The sequence below is a fragment of the Octodon degus genome, unplaced genomic scaffold, assembly GCF_000260255.1.
Source record: "Octodon degus isolate 3935 unplaced genomic scaffold, OctDeg1.0 scaffold00023, whole genome shotgun sequence".
NCBI classification, from domain to species: Eukaryota; Metazoa; Chordata; class Mammalia; order Rodentia; family Octodontidae; genus Octodon; species Octodon degus.
In genome coordinates, this window is record NW_004524599.1 from 2,056,937 (window position 1) to 2,074,744 (window position 17,808).

The 17,808-nt window shown below is 45.3% G+C and overlaps 2 protein-coding genes across 6 annotated transcripts in view; both read left to right on the top strand.

Moving 5' to 3' along the window:
• The window catches only part of Atxn1 (ataxin 1), a 421,514-nt gene that overhangs the window by 78,321 nt on the left and 325,385 nt on the right, over positions 1–17,808 (top strand). The window lies entirely within an intron of this gene.
• On the top strand, positions 13,242–14,611 carry LOC101570506 (mitochondrial cardiolipin hydrolase-like). The gene has a single exon (XM_012514041.2). It carries the CDS (start codon positions 13,242–13,244, stop codon positions 13,917–13,919), a length of 678 nt encoding a protein of 225 aa, XP_012369495.1. The 3' UTR covers positions 13,920–14,611.

Here is a 17,808-nt window from a genome sequence, read left to right on the forward strand (position 1 = left end):
TTTCCTTGAGTGTTTTGGAAACCTGGTTCTCATCAACTCTGTGGTTGTATTTGGCTGTCAAGGGTCCTTGTCCTAGAGCTACTGGGAGCCAGGTTTCTGAGGTTCCTCCTGCCCCATGTTGGCAGCCTCATAAAAATAACTGTCACTTCAAGTTCAGCTAAAATACATAACTCAAAAAACAAATACATGTATAGTACATGAATAGGACCAGGAAAGCGAGGATTAACAGACTGAGAAGTGACACTCCTGCCATGAAAAATACTATAAAACCCTCCCAGGAAGGCTCTTGCTTATGTTATTACTTGTGCAATAAATGCAGGGACTTTGATGCCTTCCTCACGGTCCAGCGTTTCACATTGCCCGCTGGGAGGTTTTGAGAAGCCAATTCCTTGTAAAGGTCCTTGAGAATTACCTCAGTCGTGTGTGTTTGTCCTTGGTTTATGGGAGGGCGGTGGCTCAGCCCTGATGAAAGGAAACCAGTGCCCCACCCAGGGGCCTCTTCTATTCCCCCCGTGACATCGGATGGGCCATCCTCCAGTCCACAGATGCTATGGATGTCTCGATCTCAGGGCTGCAAAACAAGAACAGCAGAGAGAAAAAAGGAAACTCTTCATGCCAGGCCCAGCGTTGACTCTTCTGGCGCAGCTGCTGGGGGAGAAGGGGGGATGATCTGGAACAGGACAGCCGCCGAGACTGAGCTCAAGATTTGGTTCTGGTGCTTTCCCTTTGATTGCTGCCTGGTATCCAGGCTCTTCCAGAAGTCACAGTGAAGGGACAAAGGTGACGGGGACAGCTGGCAGACGCGAGTTCCTGGCTGCAGAGTAACTTTCACTTTCAGGGTGCTGCTCTATTGGGAAGAGCAAACATAATGCGCGACGCCCCACTTCTGTATCCGCCACACGTATATTTCCCTCGGCATTTAAGTGCATAGTTCTTAAAATTGCTGACAAATGATCTCCGCTGCACATTTAGCTGGCGCGGTGGCCTCCCTGCAAATGCTCTCTGTATGTTCTTGGAAAGTTGCATAATTGCAGTCGCTCTAGTGTACTGTGCAATATGCTGGGTGACTAATGGCCTAATCAGGATTTGAAAAATATATAAACAGCTCAACAGAAGCAATTGATTCACCAAGCTCTTTTCATCCAGACAAGGGTGAGCTAATGGTAATAAAAAAGACAGAGGTGCGCAGCAGCGTCTTTGATGTTACCAAAGCCAGTGTTCCCACAAATCCTGCGCATTATTGTACATGGATGGCGGCTCCTGCTTTTCATATGCATGAGGTGGGAGTGCCAAACTGTCATCCTAATTGGCTCTTACTTGCTGTTCTTCCATGTGCACAGTACACTTGTTACAACTTTTTTTCTTCTTTCCTCTAAATACTACTGACTATGACTGCTTGGGGGGGCCTGTCACGTGACCCCACGAAGTCACCCTAGCCTGCACCACTTAATTAATACAGCATTGGTCCTGCACCCTGGTTTTTGGGGGGTTAGAATTACAGCAGAGCCTGTGTGGCGGGACTGCCTGGCTCACATCAGGACATTGTTGATTGACACAGATTCTTGTTTTCTTGTTCTCAGTGACACCCTTCTTTCCAAAATGTCCAGCTGAGAAGCCCAGGAGTTCAGATGGACAATAGTGATAAAAGACCCAGAAAAGGATCCAGTTGGTGCCCTGTCCAGGCAGCAGGAGAAGTAAAGCCATTGTCGCCTCCTTTCCTTTGGAATCTGTTACCTAGCCCCTAAATTCTGCATCTTTTCCACTTACGCAATTTTTGGTCCCCTAGCTAGACCATAATTTAATTTAAAAAATTTTATGTAAACACTCCGCCTTTAAAAGCTAGCCTCTCATTCCTGAAATAATCCCAGCCACTCCTTAAAAAATGATGAATGGTGGAATATTGCGCTTCCTAAATAATGAAATGGATTGTTTCTTTAGGCACGTATCCGTTCAGTTGTAAAGGGAAAAAAAAGAATACTTTGGCACATTCAGCGTCCCACATTCATGGTAATACTCTCAGGCTGTTGAAGAATTATGTGGCTGACAGGCTGCCTCATAAATAATAGTGAGTAATATCCATCAATTGCAGTTATTTTGCTTTATGTTTTAAGCCCATTGGAGCACAGGACAGAAACCAGCTTTCCATTCTTTCTGGAACCTGTGCCCCTGTGGCCTCTTGCAGGAGAATCCAGGCCACCGTGGGAGCTGCCCTGGGTCCTTCTGCCCTTGAGTGGGCTATACCTCTGTCTTGCTTGTTCCCCTTTTAGCAGAAGGAGTTGGAAAGCACAAAGGATTAGGATTTGTTTTGGAATCTTGAACATTGTGGATAATGGAAAGACAGTAAAGAAGAAGAAGAAGAAGCATAGGGGTATGGGGGGCTGGCAGTGCTTTCTGGGGCTTCCAGAAGCCAGGCAGGTGGCCCTACAGCTCCCGGTGGCTCTGCTGTCCTCTCCACCCACCAGCCGGGCCAGCGCCAGAACTGCTCTTGCTTGGGAGGCCTGGGTCCAGAGCAGCGGTGGGCTGCAGCCCGCCTCGGCACTCCTGTTGTTCACTGCCCTCGCCAGCTTCTGTATGGGGTGCCGGTGGCCAGGGGCGAGATACTCCAGGACAGCAAATAACTGAGGGGGAAAAAATAAACAAAACAAAACAAAAAAACAGGCTTACTGGACCTTGGAAAATTTTTGGCACTAGACTTGCTTCAATTTTTTAAAGGCTGATTACCAACTAGATCCAATATTTATTTTTAAAATAAACTTTTAAAGGTTTCCTCTTAATTAATACATTAAGAACTCAAGAAGCAGTACCCTTATTCCTTTAACTAGAACAGTGATAAATTTATGAGCTGTATTAAGGTTCAAGAAGCATAGTATTAGCATACAATGCAGTCCGCTGTGCTGGTACGTGCTAACACTGGTCTTCATTTGATCGTTGTACTTCACACTAGGGTTTTGTTAACAGGAAGCGGACTCAGGACCTTGTGCTGGTCAGGGAGGTGCTGTGCTGCTGAGCTCTATCACTGGCCCACATGCAAGGGCTTTGGCACTTCACTTATTTTTCTTATTCTTTTAGTGGTACTGTGGGCTGGACCCTGGGCTTTTGCATTAAGCTCCATTCCCAGCCACTATTTTATTTTTTAATTTGAGAGAGCCTTACGAAGTCACTGAGTCGCCCAGGCTGAGCTCCAGCTTGCAGTCCTCCTACCTCAGCTCGCCCGAGTGCAGGTGTTACAGAGGTACACCACCGGGCCCAGCTCTTTGTGTTTCATTGTAGTAGAGAAATGGTTGGAGTGTGCATCTGGAGGTTCTTCCCTGAAGTCTTATAGTTCTGAGACTTCAGAGGACATGAAAGTTGCTGTAAAGAGTTGTATACACAAAATCATGTGTGCAGTATTTTATTAGAAAGCCTGGGGAGTTTTCACATTTAGTTTAGACAATATTTGACTTTTGCTAAAATTTTGTACTTAACCTCCTGCGCAAAGACTGCCTCTGTGCTCTCCCCACACTGTGGTCCTCTGCTCCTCCTGCTCTCTTCTTTCTCCTTCCTTTCCAGCCCTCAGTCATCTTTCCTTCCCTCTCATAGATAACTTCCTCAGATGTTTTTGAGAATTAAATAGTAATATTCACAAATATTCAAATCAGAAAATTGCTAGTTTGCTGATACTTAGATAGATCTCTTAGAAAAAGGGTTAAAGTATTCTTCAAATATTTATCTGAATACCCTCCACCCCAGCTCCTCAATTTTCTGTCTGTGGTTTCCCATTTTTAGCTAGCAAGGTACATCAGCCAAAAGGAAGCCGGGCTTTCTGTGAGCATAGCATATCAAACCATCTGTAAAGAAGAAAGTGACATTTTGGCTTAGGAGCCAAGATAAGATGGAATGAAAATCATAACAATTGGTACAGTACAATATTTGGCACTGGTGGTGAGAATTTGAAATAGGATAAATAACTGGACATATGGACCAGCGAGGTAGCTCAGCAGATTAAGCGCCTGCTTAGGTAAGTACAGGGACTAGGGTTCAATCCCTGGCACCATATGCTGTGCTGGTCCTGCCCCCCAGGCATGCTGAGCAGGCCACCAATAATCCCAGTGCTGAGGAGGCTGAAAACTAGAGGGTCACTATGAGTCCAAGCTGTGTAGTGAGACCTTGTACCGATTTCATAAAAAAATAAATAAAATAAAAATTGTGTAGCTGGAGATAGTTAATAATTAACACTTTCAGACTGAAAGAAATATGCACCTTGTCTCAAAATCAAAAGAAACTCAATTGGGCACCCAAGAGGTTGCATTATGGAGAAGTAAGGTGCCAGTGAAAATCCTGAAAGTAGTCCAGACGTTGGCATGAGATTGATTTCTTTTGCTTCTTTGCCACCACAATTAACCTGCATTTTTACCCCAGTACAATGATCTGTCAATTTTATTCCCCTCATTTCTGACTGGCAAAATTAAAATAATTCCATTCAAAAGGAAGACCTTTTTTCCATTGTTAAAATAAAATGGCGAAAGGAAGATGTGACTGAAATTATCGCTCGAATTTTGGCTACAGCAGCAGATCTGCCTAGGCAAACAGCCGCTGATAAAAGTTGTGAGAAAAAAAAAAAATCCCACTCAAGCGCACCCAATACTTTTCAGACAACGGCTTAATTTTTAAAAATTGCACTGCCGATTTAAAGGGCCTTCTAAGTACAGACACGAGGCAGTAAGGACTGACAAAAGCAGAATGAGGAACGGTAATAGAAAGTTGTGAACAATTATATCTGAATCTCATCAAGTGCTGTTTGCTTACTTACATTCACAATTAGTCATCTAGTGAAAGAGAAATGTAGGTGAATATTTATCTGCTTCAAACAGAATTGAGAGGACAAGTATATTAAATTTACACGAAGAATCGCCTTCAACAAACCCCCTTGCAAATAGTATTGATCCTTTGCTGCTGTGGATGAAAGGAAGACACAAGTAAAATGGGGGTGAAATAAACAGGATTTGGGGGGAAAAACCTGACTAAGCAGGTTTGCTATCCACATCTCTTCGTGGAGAAGTAACTAAAGCCCAAATTTATTAAGGACAGGAAAAAAAAAAAAAAAAAAAAGGCTGAGGAGACAGACAAAAAATAAGCCAGGGTTAGAAAAAAATAATTTCATTAATACATTAAAAATCAAACAACATGTTTGATGTTTAAAAAATAACGTAGTTAAGATTTATATGTCTCCTTGTTCTGCTGTTTAGGTGAGATTTTTCAAATCACACTGATTCTGGGAAGGGGAGTGTAGAAATAGTAAAAGCCCCTCCTCGGGAGCACACATCATTAGGGCCTGTGTTGCCTTGTGGGGCTCTCTGCCCACCTAGTTCAAGTTCATTCTTTGTGAGCCCTGTATTGAGCACATCCACACTCCCCTTGATTCCCGTTGCATTGTTTGTGTGTGTTTGTCTCCCTGACTAAGGTTGCAAAGCTCTTCTAAGGACAAGGATGACCTCTTGTTCCCTTTTTACATTTCCCATAGTGCTTTGCACACAGTAGCCATCACTTTTTTTTTTTTTTTTTAACTAGTAAGTGAAAATAAAATAGCAAAGTGAGATAAACGCTCAGATCAGAAAGGTTATGAGAGGGGAGGTGAACACAGGAGGAAATGAACACAGTAATATCATCTTGTGGCAGGTTAGAAGAAAATCAATTATTGATTCTGGTGTAGAACTTTCCTTTGTCAGCTGAAAGTTCTATGGTAGATCTGGTGGAGAGAGAGTGCTACCCAGAAACATTCATACAGGAATTCTTCAATCACCACAATCACAGAGATTCTTTGTGAGCTGGGAATGAGGATGAGAAATCCAGGTTTATGTTATTTTTATAGAAGAAAGTATCCATTCTGCCACCGGTATAGTTTTCCTTGTTTATAGTCCCGGCATGCCACTCTGTGCTTATTGTCCCCGGCCCTGAGTGGGGAGTGAGCGACCATATTTTATTCATATCCGTCATCTGGGTCGAGTGCAAAGTAGGCACTCAGCAAATGGCAAAGGAAGGAATAAAAAGCTTTGCATTTCTCTAACAGCTAAAGGGACATATGAGACACATGCGAAGGCTGGCAAGAGTCGGTTTTCATATGCTGACAACTGGGGGGTTTAACATAAAGTACTACTTCGTGCATTATTTTTATACAAATAAGTTATATACCTGCATAATTTTCCATGTAAAATGTTATAGGCTATTCAGTCTGGTGGGGACTTCAGACCTGTAGCTCAGTCCGTCTATGTGAATTCCCTCACACTTGAAGGGGCCAGTATAAGTTGCTGAAACATCTTCTAGAAATCTTAGCTTGTATGTGTTGTCACCAAGTGGCAGGTCTGCCACTAATGCGTCACTCGGGGGATGTGTGTGGGGCTGAGGGCGGAAGCCAGGCTGCAGTTACCTGCACCTGGACTGCCATTCATAGCACAGCACTCTGGAGCTGACGCCTTTTGTGTGTGGAAAGTGTGTGGCATAGTGATGCCCACGTTTCTTTCCCCCCATTCTCACCCCTGCCTTCTGCCCCACCTCAGTGGGGGAGAATACTTTAAATGCGTAAAAGATTCATCCCCACTTCTGTCTGCAAGCCCTCTTTTCTCCCCCCATCTGTGCCATAGGTTGTTGGCCATAATGTCAATATCATTACACAAAAATCCCTCCTCCTTGCATTTGAGTTACAAAGTAACTGAAAGAAGGAAAAGGAGAGTCGCTAAATGAGCGTGTCTGGCTCAGCCTTTTGTGCTTCAGAATCCCGGGCAGCTATTCTCAGACTTTTCCAGGACGTTGTGCGGGTGGAGAAGGGCCTCTGAGAAAAAATACACAGTTACAGAGTCTTGGCGTAAATCCATACGGCTGTAGTGGATGGAGGGTTAATCACCAAAGTAAAGTTTTTCTGTTAAAAAGCCATTGGTTGCTAAGAGTTGCCAGGACAGGGGCTGGTGAGATGGCTCAGTGGTCTGAAGCACCTACTTGGAACAAGCTTAGCAAAGCATCAGGGACCGCGGTTCAATCCCCCAGCACCACATGCCACCAGCCCCGCCCCCTGGTGGGCTGAGCTGGCCACACACACCTCTCTCTCTCTCTCTCTCTCTCTCTCTCTCTCTCTCTCTCTCTCTCAAATAAATAAAAAAAAAAATGAGTTGCCAGGACACAGCTGCTAACGTTCCTGGAAGAACATTCTGCCAAGTTAGGAATCTCCAACTCCTGCCGACGGCTTCATGTAGATTGATCAGAGATCCTCAGGGCTGTAGCTTTCTACTACCCTAATTGGAGGCCTGTGAACTTAACATCCGACCTTGAAAAGTGTAGTTTGGTTGAAACTCTCAGTAAAAACAGGAGATAATGTTTCCATTTGACTGCTTTCCTACCTTGTCATTTTGAAATTGAAATTCAGAGTCTGAGCAGAATTCACAACTATGCAAAACAGGATCTTTTCACATCTTTAAGTCATTTTCTTGGAGAGAATTCATTGAGGAAATGATCTGTTGCTTTAGTAGCGAAGATCTCCTGCTCCAGGACGGTGGCCATTTCCCAGGATCTCGTTTCCAGAACATCTGTTCTGTCAGGCGAGCCGGGCCTTCAGTCAGTCGTCTGCCTGTTGGGTCTACACTGTGTTGATTGAAAGGATTTTTATTAATGACACCTAGGTAATAAAGTTGCAGTGGGCTGTGTCAGGTTTTCGCAGCAGTCGCATTAGCAGGCGTTGGCTTCTCTGTTGAGGCTCTAACAGCCCGAGTGCGGGCTCACAGCTCTTGTGCCCCGAGTGGGCTGAGGGAGACGAGGAGCGGCCATGTTTCGTTTCCTGTGCCTGGGAATGAGTGTGGTGGGACCACTTGGAAAGCCTGTGGCTGAAATTTGATGTAGAGTTATTTGAAATGGCAGATAAGTGGAATTCTTGGGAAACTCACTTGAATGAGATAAGCTGCATATTCTGAGTGTCTACACCCTTGTGCCGTGCCTACACACACACACACACACACACACACACACACACGTACACACATACATGTACACAAGTGCATGTAATTGCACATCCTTAATCCAAAATTCTTAAATGATCCCAAATTTGAAAGATTTTGAGTAGGAACATGGCATGCCATCCAAAGTAGAAACACTTCATACCACGAAACTTTGTATCATGCACAAAATTATTAAAACCACTGTATAAAGTTACCTTCAGGCTATATGTCTAAGTTGTTCATGAAGCATAAATGAATTTTGTGTTTAGATTTGGGTCCCATTTGCAAGATGTCCATATATAAATATTTATTTTCAGAATATAAAAGTATTCTGAAATCTGAAAATCCTAGAAATCTGAAACACTTGTGGTCCTAGACATTTTGGACTAGGGCTACTCAGCTCATGTACAGCCAGGGAAACTCTTCATGTCCTAGGCGGAGACTGAGAGACCATCAAGTAAACTGGAGAAAGCATTAGACCCTTGGATCTCAGCCAGGGCCATTTTGCCCCTAGTGGACATTTGGCAATACCTGGAAACATTTTTGCCAAATGTCCCCAGGAGAAAAATAACCCTGGCTGAGCAGGGAGTAGTAATCCTGGCTTCTGTGGAGCAGAGGCTAAGGATGCTACAGAAGGTCCTGCACCATGACAAGCATGATCTCGTTCAACTGTCAGTAGTGCTAGAGTTGAGACACTCTGCTCTCAGCCGTCCCCTCTTCTTGGTTGCCAAGGTGATGTGGCACTCTGCCGTGGTGGAAGGTGGGGGAGTACGCTGTGGGGCTGAGTAGAGAGAGAAGGATGGAGCCGGAGACGTGGTGGCCGAACTGCTTGAGAATAAACTCTTGTGGGCCATATGACATTTGTACCAGATAAGAATTGGGATTCTGTCTTTACGTGTTTGGTAAGAGTGAAACCTGCGTAGGCCGCAGGGCTGTGGCCTTTGTGCTAGAGCAGACCCGAGTGTGTTTTCTTCAGAGCACCTGTGCTAGTTTTCCATTTTCACTTAGCAATATGTCACAAACTCTGCCTTAGAACAACACAAAGCAGTGGGTGTGGTGGTGTGAGGCAGTTATGCCAGCTGTCTGGGAGGCTGAGGCAGAAGAATCACAAGTTGGAGCCCAGCCTGGGTGATGTAGTGACTTAGCAAAACTTTCTCTGAAAGTAAAAAAAAATGAAGAATGGAGTGGGGAATCTAACCCAGTGCAAAGGCCCTGCATGTGCGGGTCAGAAAGCCGGCCCTGATCTCCCTCTCCAGCCCGAAGTGAAGGTGGCCAGCAGGCTGCAGTCCCGTGGTTGCCTCTAGTGCAGAAGCCTTTCTTTCCTTTTCCAGTTTCGAGAGGCCATTTGCTCTCTGGGGCTCGTGGTCGCTTCCTGCACCTTGAAGGCCAGCAGTGCCGCATGTCTGTGCCTGTCTTGCACGGCCAGTGTCTCCCTGGGATGCGTCCTTCTTCAACTGCTAACCACCCTTGTGAATTTCATCAGGTGTGCGTGAATGACCAGAGCGACCTCCCACTGGCGGAGCCCCCTGCAGTTCTAGCTGGAGCTCCCGAGCCCCCCAGGAACTGCTCCTGGTTTGTGAGGGTCTGAGTGGATGGAGCTCTGTATGGGAAGTTGCCATGGTTCTGCCCTCCATAGACTCCAAAGCATCACTGGATGCCACATGTCACTGGCTTGGGCTTAGTGTGAAAGAAGGGTTATAAAAATGGTTTGATGTCATTTGAGGGTTGTAGCAGCATTTCTTTTTTTAAAGTTAATGTACTGTGACACAGAAAACATTTGGAGGATGTTGAAAAGTAATTGTTTAAATTGGCAATGACACATTCTAGTAACAGAGAAAGCAAGATGGAAACAGGTGGAGAGGAAATGCCAGACCTTCGGCTCAAAAACTTGATTGTGTGGCTCTGTCTTCCTCTGGGGCGCAGAAGCAGCTGGTGGAAATTCAGATTCAGGGGCCCCAAGAGCTTATGTAAGTAGGTGTGGGGCACAGCTGGGAGGTTTCCCGTGTTTTTATTATTTTTATTTTTGCTTTTTTGACCTGCCCAGGCTTGAACCCATGGCAGGCGAGTGCTGTAGCCTGCAGCCCGCAGCCCAGCCCTGCAGGAATCCAGTCACACTGTGAGACATGTTGCTCTATGGAGACAAATATGAATTTTAAAACAAGGCTCCATTTTAATAATTTAGTTTTAAGATGAAATCAAGGTCTCTTGCTGATTTCACAGGGCAGAATAGACATAGACTCAAGTTCTTGGCGTGTCTGACATTTTAGTTACGTGTAGGGGGAACATGATTGTGTTTTGGGGTAGCCAAACCTCTCTCATCTTCAGCTGGAGTCATTTTCAAAAATATATTACTTTGACCTTGGCTGTTCTTATTAAGGCTGTTGTTTTCTCTGTGCGATTAACTCTTGTGTTAATATAAATAGGATTTTAGTTTACTAGTGTTCAGGAGGAACTAATGACTCTAGAGATTGTTAATGGCTGCTTTGGGTCTCTTGTTAATCGGTTATCACAAGACTATCATTATAGATTAGTTTGGAAGCTTAGAGATAATCTTTATGAGCTTCTTAACACAGAGTAGTTGCTGAATAAATTGACCTCCAGAAACAAATTGATTAGTTTCATTTTAGGAGTAGAAATATAAGAGTTCAGAAATTTCCATCCATCTGGGTCTGTAAGACCTGCTTTCTTTATAGAATCTTCCTTGCTGCCCTCTCCTGCATAATATGGTTTTCCTCTTCTGAAGTTCTCTGGGTTTTTTGTACTCTTACTTTCTCTGTTTGCAAAATATTTTACCCCTTCTGTGTATCTTCTCTTCTTAGATGAAGTGTTATCTTTGTTGCTGTTATTATTATTATTATTGTTATTATTATTTAGTACTGGGGATCGAACCAAAGGCTTTTGCACTGAGCTACATTCCCTGACCTTTTGTAATTTTTTAATTCGAGGCAGGGTCTCCCTTAGTGCTGAGTTGCCCAGGCTGGACTCCAACTCACCAGCCTCCTGCTTCAACCTCCCCTAGTGCTGGGATAGCAGGCGATTCCCAGGGGATTGTAAACTTTTTGAGGCCATTATCGTCACAGACATTGCTCCAGGGAGAAGAAGTTCTTCCCCCAGCACAGGTGTGTTGGTGAGCCGATATTCAGGCAACTGCAATCTTATTTTACAAGCATTCGGATATACTTTCTCACTTATTTACAAGTCTAAAACTTTGCAGTGTACTCTGGGAAAGCAAACTTGATCATTGTTAGTGCTTAAGCTTTCTTTTATGTTAAGTGATGTCATGCTATCAAAATGTAGCCAGTCAATTTACTTTAATGAGGGTGGTTTGTAATCTGGATTATATGCTTCACATGTAATATTGAAATGAAATATAAAATTGAGTTGTTGGCATGTGGTTGTGGTGAGCAGAAGCAGTTATTATACATTACCCCATAAAATTCATATTCATATCTTGTCAGTTTACAGTGAGCCAGAGATTAAAAATAACATTTGTTTCTGTTTCGGCAACTGCCTAAAAAAAAATCCCAAATCATTTTATTTCTATAACTTGACTTTTAGTAGTTTTATAAATATGTGGCCTTTCATGCAGTAATGAAATATATCAAGGCAACTTGGCTGTGACTAACAGGCTGCGCCTCTAGGAGTCAAATGGAGTTTTTCAAAAGCTAACCAAAAATACAGATTAGCCACGTAAACCCAGAAAGCAATCTGAATGAAATGTTGGTCCTTGCCCTTAGTGTGTTTTCCCTGTCCGTTTTCTCCAGCTTTCTTCTTTTTTGTCCACCAGCAGCAAGAGAGACCACAAAGTGGATCCGACTGCTCAGCTGTTTCGTTACCCCTTCCTTGATAGGAACAGGTGAAAAGGCATGCTCTTGTCACCCCCGTGTTCAGCTTGGGGAACACAGCAGTCTCTCCTGATTTTCTTTTTTTTTTCTTTTTTTTAAAGTTTTTTTTTCTTTTTTCCTTCTGTATTTTATTTTATTTTTATTTTATTTTTTATTAAATTTATGATCTTTTAAATTTTATTTATTTATGTGTGTGTGTGTGTGTGTGTGTGTGTGTGTGGCCAGCTCAGCCCACCAGGGGGCGGGGCTGGCTGGCATGTGGTGCTGGAGGATTGAACCGCGGTCCCTGTGCTTTGCTAAGTTTGTTCTAAGTAGGTGCTTTAGACCACTGAGCCATCTCACCAGCCCCTCTCCTGATTTTCAAGGGAAACATCCCACCCCCACCCACCCCTGGAGAAGGGGAGAAAGCAGCAAAACCCACAAACCTTTGTGGTTTTTCCATCTTCATACATACCTGTGGCAAAGTTTAATTTATAAATTAGATACATTAAGATCTCACTGTAATTGCAAGACTTAACATTGAATCATTAAAATAATAAACTGTAATCGATGAATGCAAATGTTGTCTCCTTTCTCACAATATCCTCTAGCACACTGTATGTCATAGCAACCTCACGCTTGCTTCCTTTTCCATGTTGAAAAATGTCACTGTCTCTCTTTGTCCTACCCACATTGCCAGCATCACTACTCTTGAGGATGGAGTGGGACAACACAAGATTTCATCACACTGCTCTGAACAGCATGTGATGTACAACGTAGGAATTGTTCATTTCTGGAATTTTCCATTTAACATTTTCAGATGCCGGAGGACCATGGGGAAATAAAACCACAGGAAGGGAAGCCAGGGAGCAAGGAACACTGCTGTGCAGCGCTCACTGAGCCGGCGCTGGTGGCGTTCTGTAGAGTCTGGGCCTTGGGAGCAGTCAGCCTTCCGGGTGGGAGGGAAAAGGGATCGGGGAGGCAGAAAGGACGAAGATGCTGATGGTAGGAACTCGAATTGGTAGGCGTAGGCCCCGGCTCACTGTTGCGGTCTCTGAGTTAGGGGATCAGTCATGGTGGAGTCCAGGTAGAAGCGTAGTGGACTCACTGAAGAACAGTGGGGCCCAGGAATGTCCCTTGTCACTCATCACTGCTTCTTGATTTTCTTGGCCTTTCAACAAACCCTTCTTGTTCGGGCATCGTAGCTACTGGCACCCTCTGCTTGGCTGGCATGGTCTGGGGTGCCAGATATTCAGGGGTGAGGATGAGGGGGTTGCCGATCCCACTGTGTGAATGTGGAGGATGGTAAAGGAGGGATTGAGGCTAAAGCTGTCCCTGTGTATAATGTAAAGGATAAGTTAATACATTTTGCTGTCCTAAGATTGTTCACTTTGGACTTCAAGAATGATTGGCGAGGCTCAATTTGTACCCTGAAGGGCTGGCTTTCTGTGGCAAAACGATGAGGCAGTTGAGCTGGCGGATGGTGGCCTCTGCGGTCGTGGGCCTCACAGTGGCCCTTGAGGCAGTGCCCTGGCTCCTGGGCTGGCTGCAGGTCGGGCGGCAGCGGCGGCCTCGGCGTGATGTGCTGTTTTTTCCCTCGCAAGTGACCTGCACCGAGGCCCTGCTTCAGGCCCCGGGCGAGGCACCAGCTGGGCCCACGGGGGATTGCCCGTGCAACCTCCCGCACTCGGAGAGCTCCCTGAGCCACCTGCTGCGTGCCTTGCTGGCTGCCCGCGTCAGCCTCGAGCTTTGCCTCTTCGCGTTCTCCAACCCTCAGCTGGGGCGCGCTGTGCGGCTGCTGCACCAGCGCGGGGTGCGTGTGCGCATCATCACCGACTGCGACTACATGGCCCTCAACGGCTCGCAGATCGGCCTGCTGCGCAAGGCAGGTATTCAGGTGTGGCATGACCAGGATCTTGGCTACATGCACCACAAGTTTGCCATTGTGGACAAGAAGGTGCTTATCACTGGCTCCCTCAACTGGACCACGCAGGCCATCCAGAACAACAGAGAGAATGTGCTGATCATGGAGGACTCGGAGTATGTGCGGCTGTTCCTGGAGGAGTTTGAGCGCATCTGGGAAGAGTTCAATCCTGCAAAGTACAGCTTCTTCCCGCAGAAGAAACAAATCTGCTGAAGCTGCCCTTCTCTGCCTTCAGAGCCTCAGAAGCACAGCCTCCAGTGACACCAGCCACCCTCAGAGAATAGTTCTGGGGACTGCATGGGGCTCCTGGGGGTGGCTGAGCTGTGGAGAGGCCAGGGTGCTATAAAGCCTGTGAGCTGGGTTGCAGTGGTGCACACCTGTAATCCCAGCTACTCAGGAAGCTAAAGCAGAGGACTCAAAAGTTTGAGGCCAGCCTCAGCAGCTCAGCAAGACCCTCGGAAGGGCTGGAGGCTCAATGTGCAGTGCACCTAGCATGCATGGGCCCCTGAATTCCAGCAAGGGGGAAAAAAGTAATGTTGTACACTTAGAAGTGACCTCACTTCTAACACCTGGACATGGTAGACTCCTTTTTTGGCTCATGTAATGGATGAGTTCCCTGATCACGTGAGAAGCACGTTCAAGGTGAGGCAAGTCCCTTCTAGCTCTGGCATCCTTCACAGGTAGTTAGGGGAACAGGTATCTTTCATGTATTTGAGTTTAAAGTTTTTTTTATAATGTGTATGCTATATACAGGTAACTCAAATGATTTCTGAAGCTATAGTCTTGGTGACTGTCCAGTCTTAGCAAATGGGAGTGTTTTTCCTTTCCAATGTTAATTGTGACTTAATAGTTGGGCGTGAAACTTGAATTTCAGTTTTTGAAAAATGAGTATATCCAGAAGTGGTTACCTTGTGTTCTTTCCCAAACCTCCGAGTGTGTATTCTGGAAGGATGGAGTGAAATCACATAGTATGATACAGTGGTGGGAGCCTGGGTTTCTGGCATGTTGGAATAAATATGTTCATTCTAGAGTAAAAAAAAAAAAAAAAGAACGATTGGCAAAGTCTGGTGTTCACCACATAAGTACATCAGCCTGTTATGGCTTATGTGTAGTTGTCCCCCCAGAGCCTCAAGCAGTCATGGGGCACGGTTCTAGAGTTTGTGATTAATTCATAATCGAAGGCTGGGATTATGGGTCTGAGTACTGCTGGGATTATGGGTGTGAGTGCTACACTCAGCCTGGGACAGATAGCCTAAGGGCAACATAAGGAAAGGAGCCGGTCTGGCCTCTGCCACTGCTCCTCCCCTTGCTCTTTGCTGTTTTCCACTGCTGTGAACTTCCACCCTCTGCCGTGTACTGCTCTGCCTTGGAGTCAGCCGAGTATGGACGGAAACCTCCACTAACTGTGCGCTAAATAAACCATTCCTTCCTTAAATTTGGATGTCAGGTATTTTGTCCCAGCAAAGAGAGAAAACAACTAAGATGCAGCCCTTTGCTGATTTGGACAGTGATTCAGAAAACTACCTTTTGTGGTCTAACACACAGAGGGGGTCTACTGCGGTGGAAAAAGAGAACAGGGCTTTGCAATCTGTAATTACTTAAGTGTTACCATAAGTAAATATTTTAAGTGTACTAAAATGGCAACTTCAGGAAATGTGACTAAGAAGTCACCGTATGCTGTACCTCCTTACCCCACCTTCGTGGTGGTTGAAAATTTCCACCAAGAATGATATATGCAAGAAAAAGGGTAAGGGCAGGATGTTGGGTTTCAGAGGAAGGCAGAGCTGTAAATTCAGTGATGGAGCTTCCAAGTGGGAACCCACCATCCAAGTTAGGAAGTTTACAACAGCAATTAGCTATGCAGCATTAGCTTCTTAACTCCCACCCAGAAGTTTGATGTGGGACAGGAACAGCCTCCCCCGAGCCACAGTTGCCTGAGAGTTCACAATTCTTCATCTTGGGTGGTTTGTCTGAGAGAAAGGAAGGCAGAGGGAGGGAGGGAGATGGCTCTTGCACTTGCTGTAGTTCAGTTCATAGTGTTCCATTTCATACAGATGCATGGCATGGATTGTCAAAGTGTAATTATGACTCCAAGCAAGTGCAGCAAATTAACAATAATATTCATTAAAAAGCTCTGATCTAGTTTATGATGTTCATGTTAAAAACAGATATGGAGAAACAAGCAGGACACAGAAGTGTGAGCAATGGTTGTCATTAAGGACCGTGAGTGTTTGCAAAGGGCAAGCTCTGGTCAGTAGATTGCTGGGTTGACCCGGGTTCATCTCTTTTCAGTCCAAAAGGTAATGTGCTGCCCTTATTTGCTTCTATATCCTTTTGTTGCAACTAATTCTCCTCCCTGAGAATGTCACATACAGACTGACATGGATGGAACTTACCAGTGACCACTGCTGGCTGTACTATAGGGACTTCTGTTTTCCTTAATAATACCTAAAACTTCTGGATGAATTACACTGATATCTTGTTTGACCCTGGGACTGAAGGGCAAGATGCTTAAAAATAAAACAGACATAAAAATATCCTGCTGCTTCTCCTCCTCTTCCTTCTTCCTTTTCTCCCCTCACTCTCCTGATTTTCCTCTTCCTCCTTCCTCTCCTGTTTTTCTTTCTCCTCCTTCTCCATTTCCTCCTTCTCCTTTTATCTTCCTCTTCACTGGAGGTTGAACCCAGGGCCCTGCACACACTGCACCACAGATCTGCCCTCAGCCCCTGTGCTCTTTGTTTCTCATCCTGTTACAGGAAAATGGGAGCAGGCTTGGTATTTTGAGTCTGGCACTGTGAAATGCTGGGAGATTCCCTGGAAAGCTGTGAGCACACTTGCCATCTACTGCTAGCTGTGGGTGATGGGACCCACATGAAGGGAGCTGCACGCACAGCACCAGGCATGTCCAGGAAGGCCATGTGCATGGGGTCCTGCCAGAGGCTCCCAGGGGACGGGCAGAGGGGGGCAGTTCTGCAAGGTCAGGTATCTTGAGCTGTGCAGTGAGTTGTGATGAAGACAAACCTAGAAGGGATTCAGTATGTTTTAATGGATCTGGACCAGCAGGGGAACAGCCAGGTGAAGTGACAGAAATGACGGACAAGGGGCAGAGGTGGACAGTAAGAAACTAACTGAGGAGCAGAGCATACAGAAAGCCTGTGGCAAAGGCCACACCGCCTCCTGGGAGCACCTTAATGATGAATGGCATCTCCATTGACCTGCATAAGGAGGCAGAGATATGGGATCCACGCTAGGGTACCTGGGTACCGTGAAATGTGATCGTAGAACATCATTATCAGTGTTTTGTCCTCATGACCCTCAAGGAACTGGAAGCTGACTCCAAAGCATGCAGCACATGCAGCGTTTGCATGGAGCCACGCTTGCCACGTGCCTGCTGTGTGGGCCTGAAGAATCTCACTGGTGTCTCCACAGACTAGGGGAGCTCTGAGCCAAGCCATCCAGAGGCTCCTCACTTGGGAACAAGAACCAGGAGGGTATTTCATGACTCTGGGGTAGCTCCTAGAGGAAGAATCTGGATTAATGCAGATCAGTAACTATGAATTGGAAAGGAGGAAGTGTAGTGATGCGGTAGAGAATCTTTGGCATCATGGATAGATGTTGGAACCCTAAATCTGTTACTTACCCAGGGGGCTCCCTGCATGTTACCTAGTGCCGCTTTTCTTCATCTGTTGAAAAGAGGATAATAAAGCATCCACCACCAGGGATGATCATGAGGCTTCCTGGACACAACACATCAGAATTCAAACTCAGATACGAGCTGTCACTGTCATCACCTGTGTATGTTAATACTCCAAGATAATTAATTCTTATTTAGTGGCTCTTTAGGGACCTTCTTTATTAATAGATGATGGATCATAATCCAATAGTTAACTTTATAAATTTGTTTCTTGAGAAAGATATTTCTGAATCTTTTTTCAGGGCACTTGACAGTTACTTGGGAGGGCCTAGTTTGGAAGAAAATGTTTGCAAAAGGAAAGCCTAAAATGCACAAGTTTTGGGCCGGGGAGATGGCTCAGGAGAATAAGCACTTCCCTGGAAAGCTCAAGGCCCTGTTGCAATCCCTGGTTCCACCAAAAAAAAAAAA

Excerpts from the sequence above, each read along its gene's own strand:
- LOC101570506 (XM_012514041.2), top strand. The coding sequence starts at position 13,242 with ATGAGGCAGTTGAGCTGGCGGATGGTGGCCTCTGCGGTCGTGGGCCTC.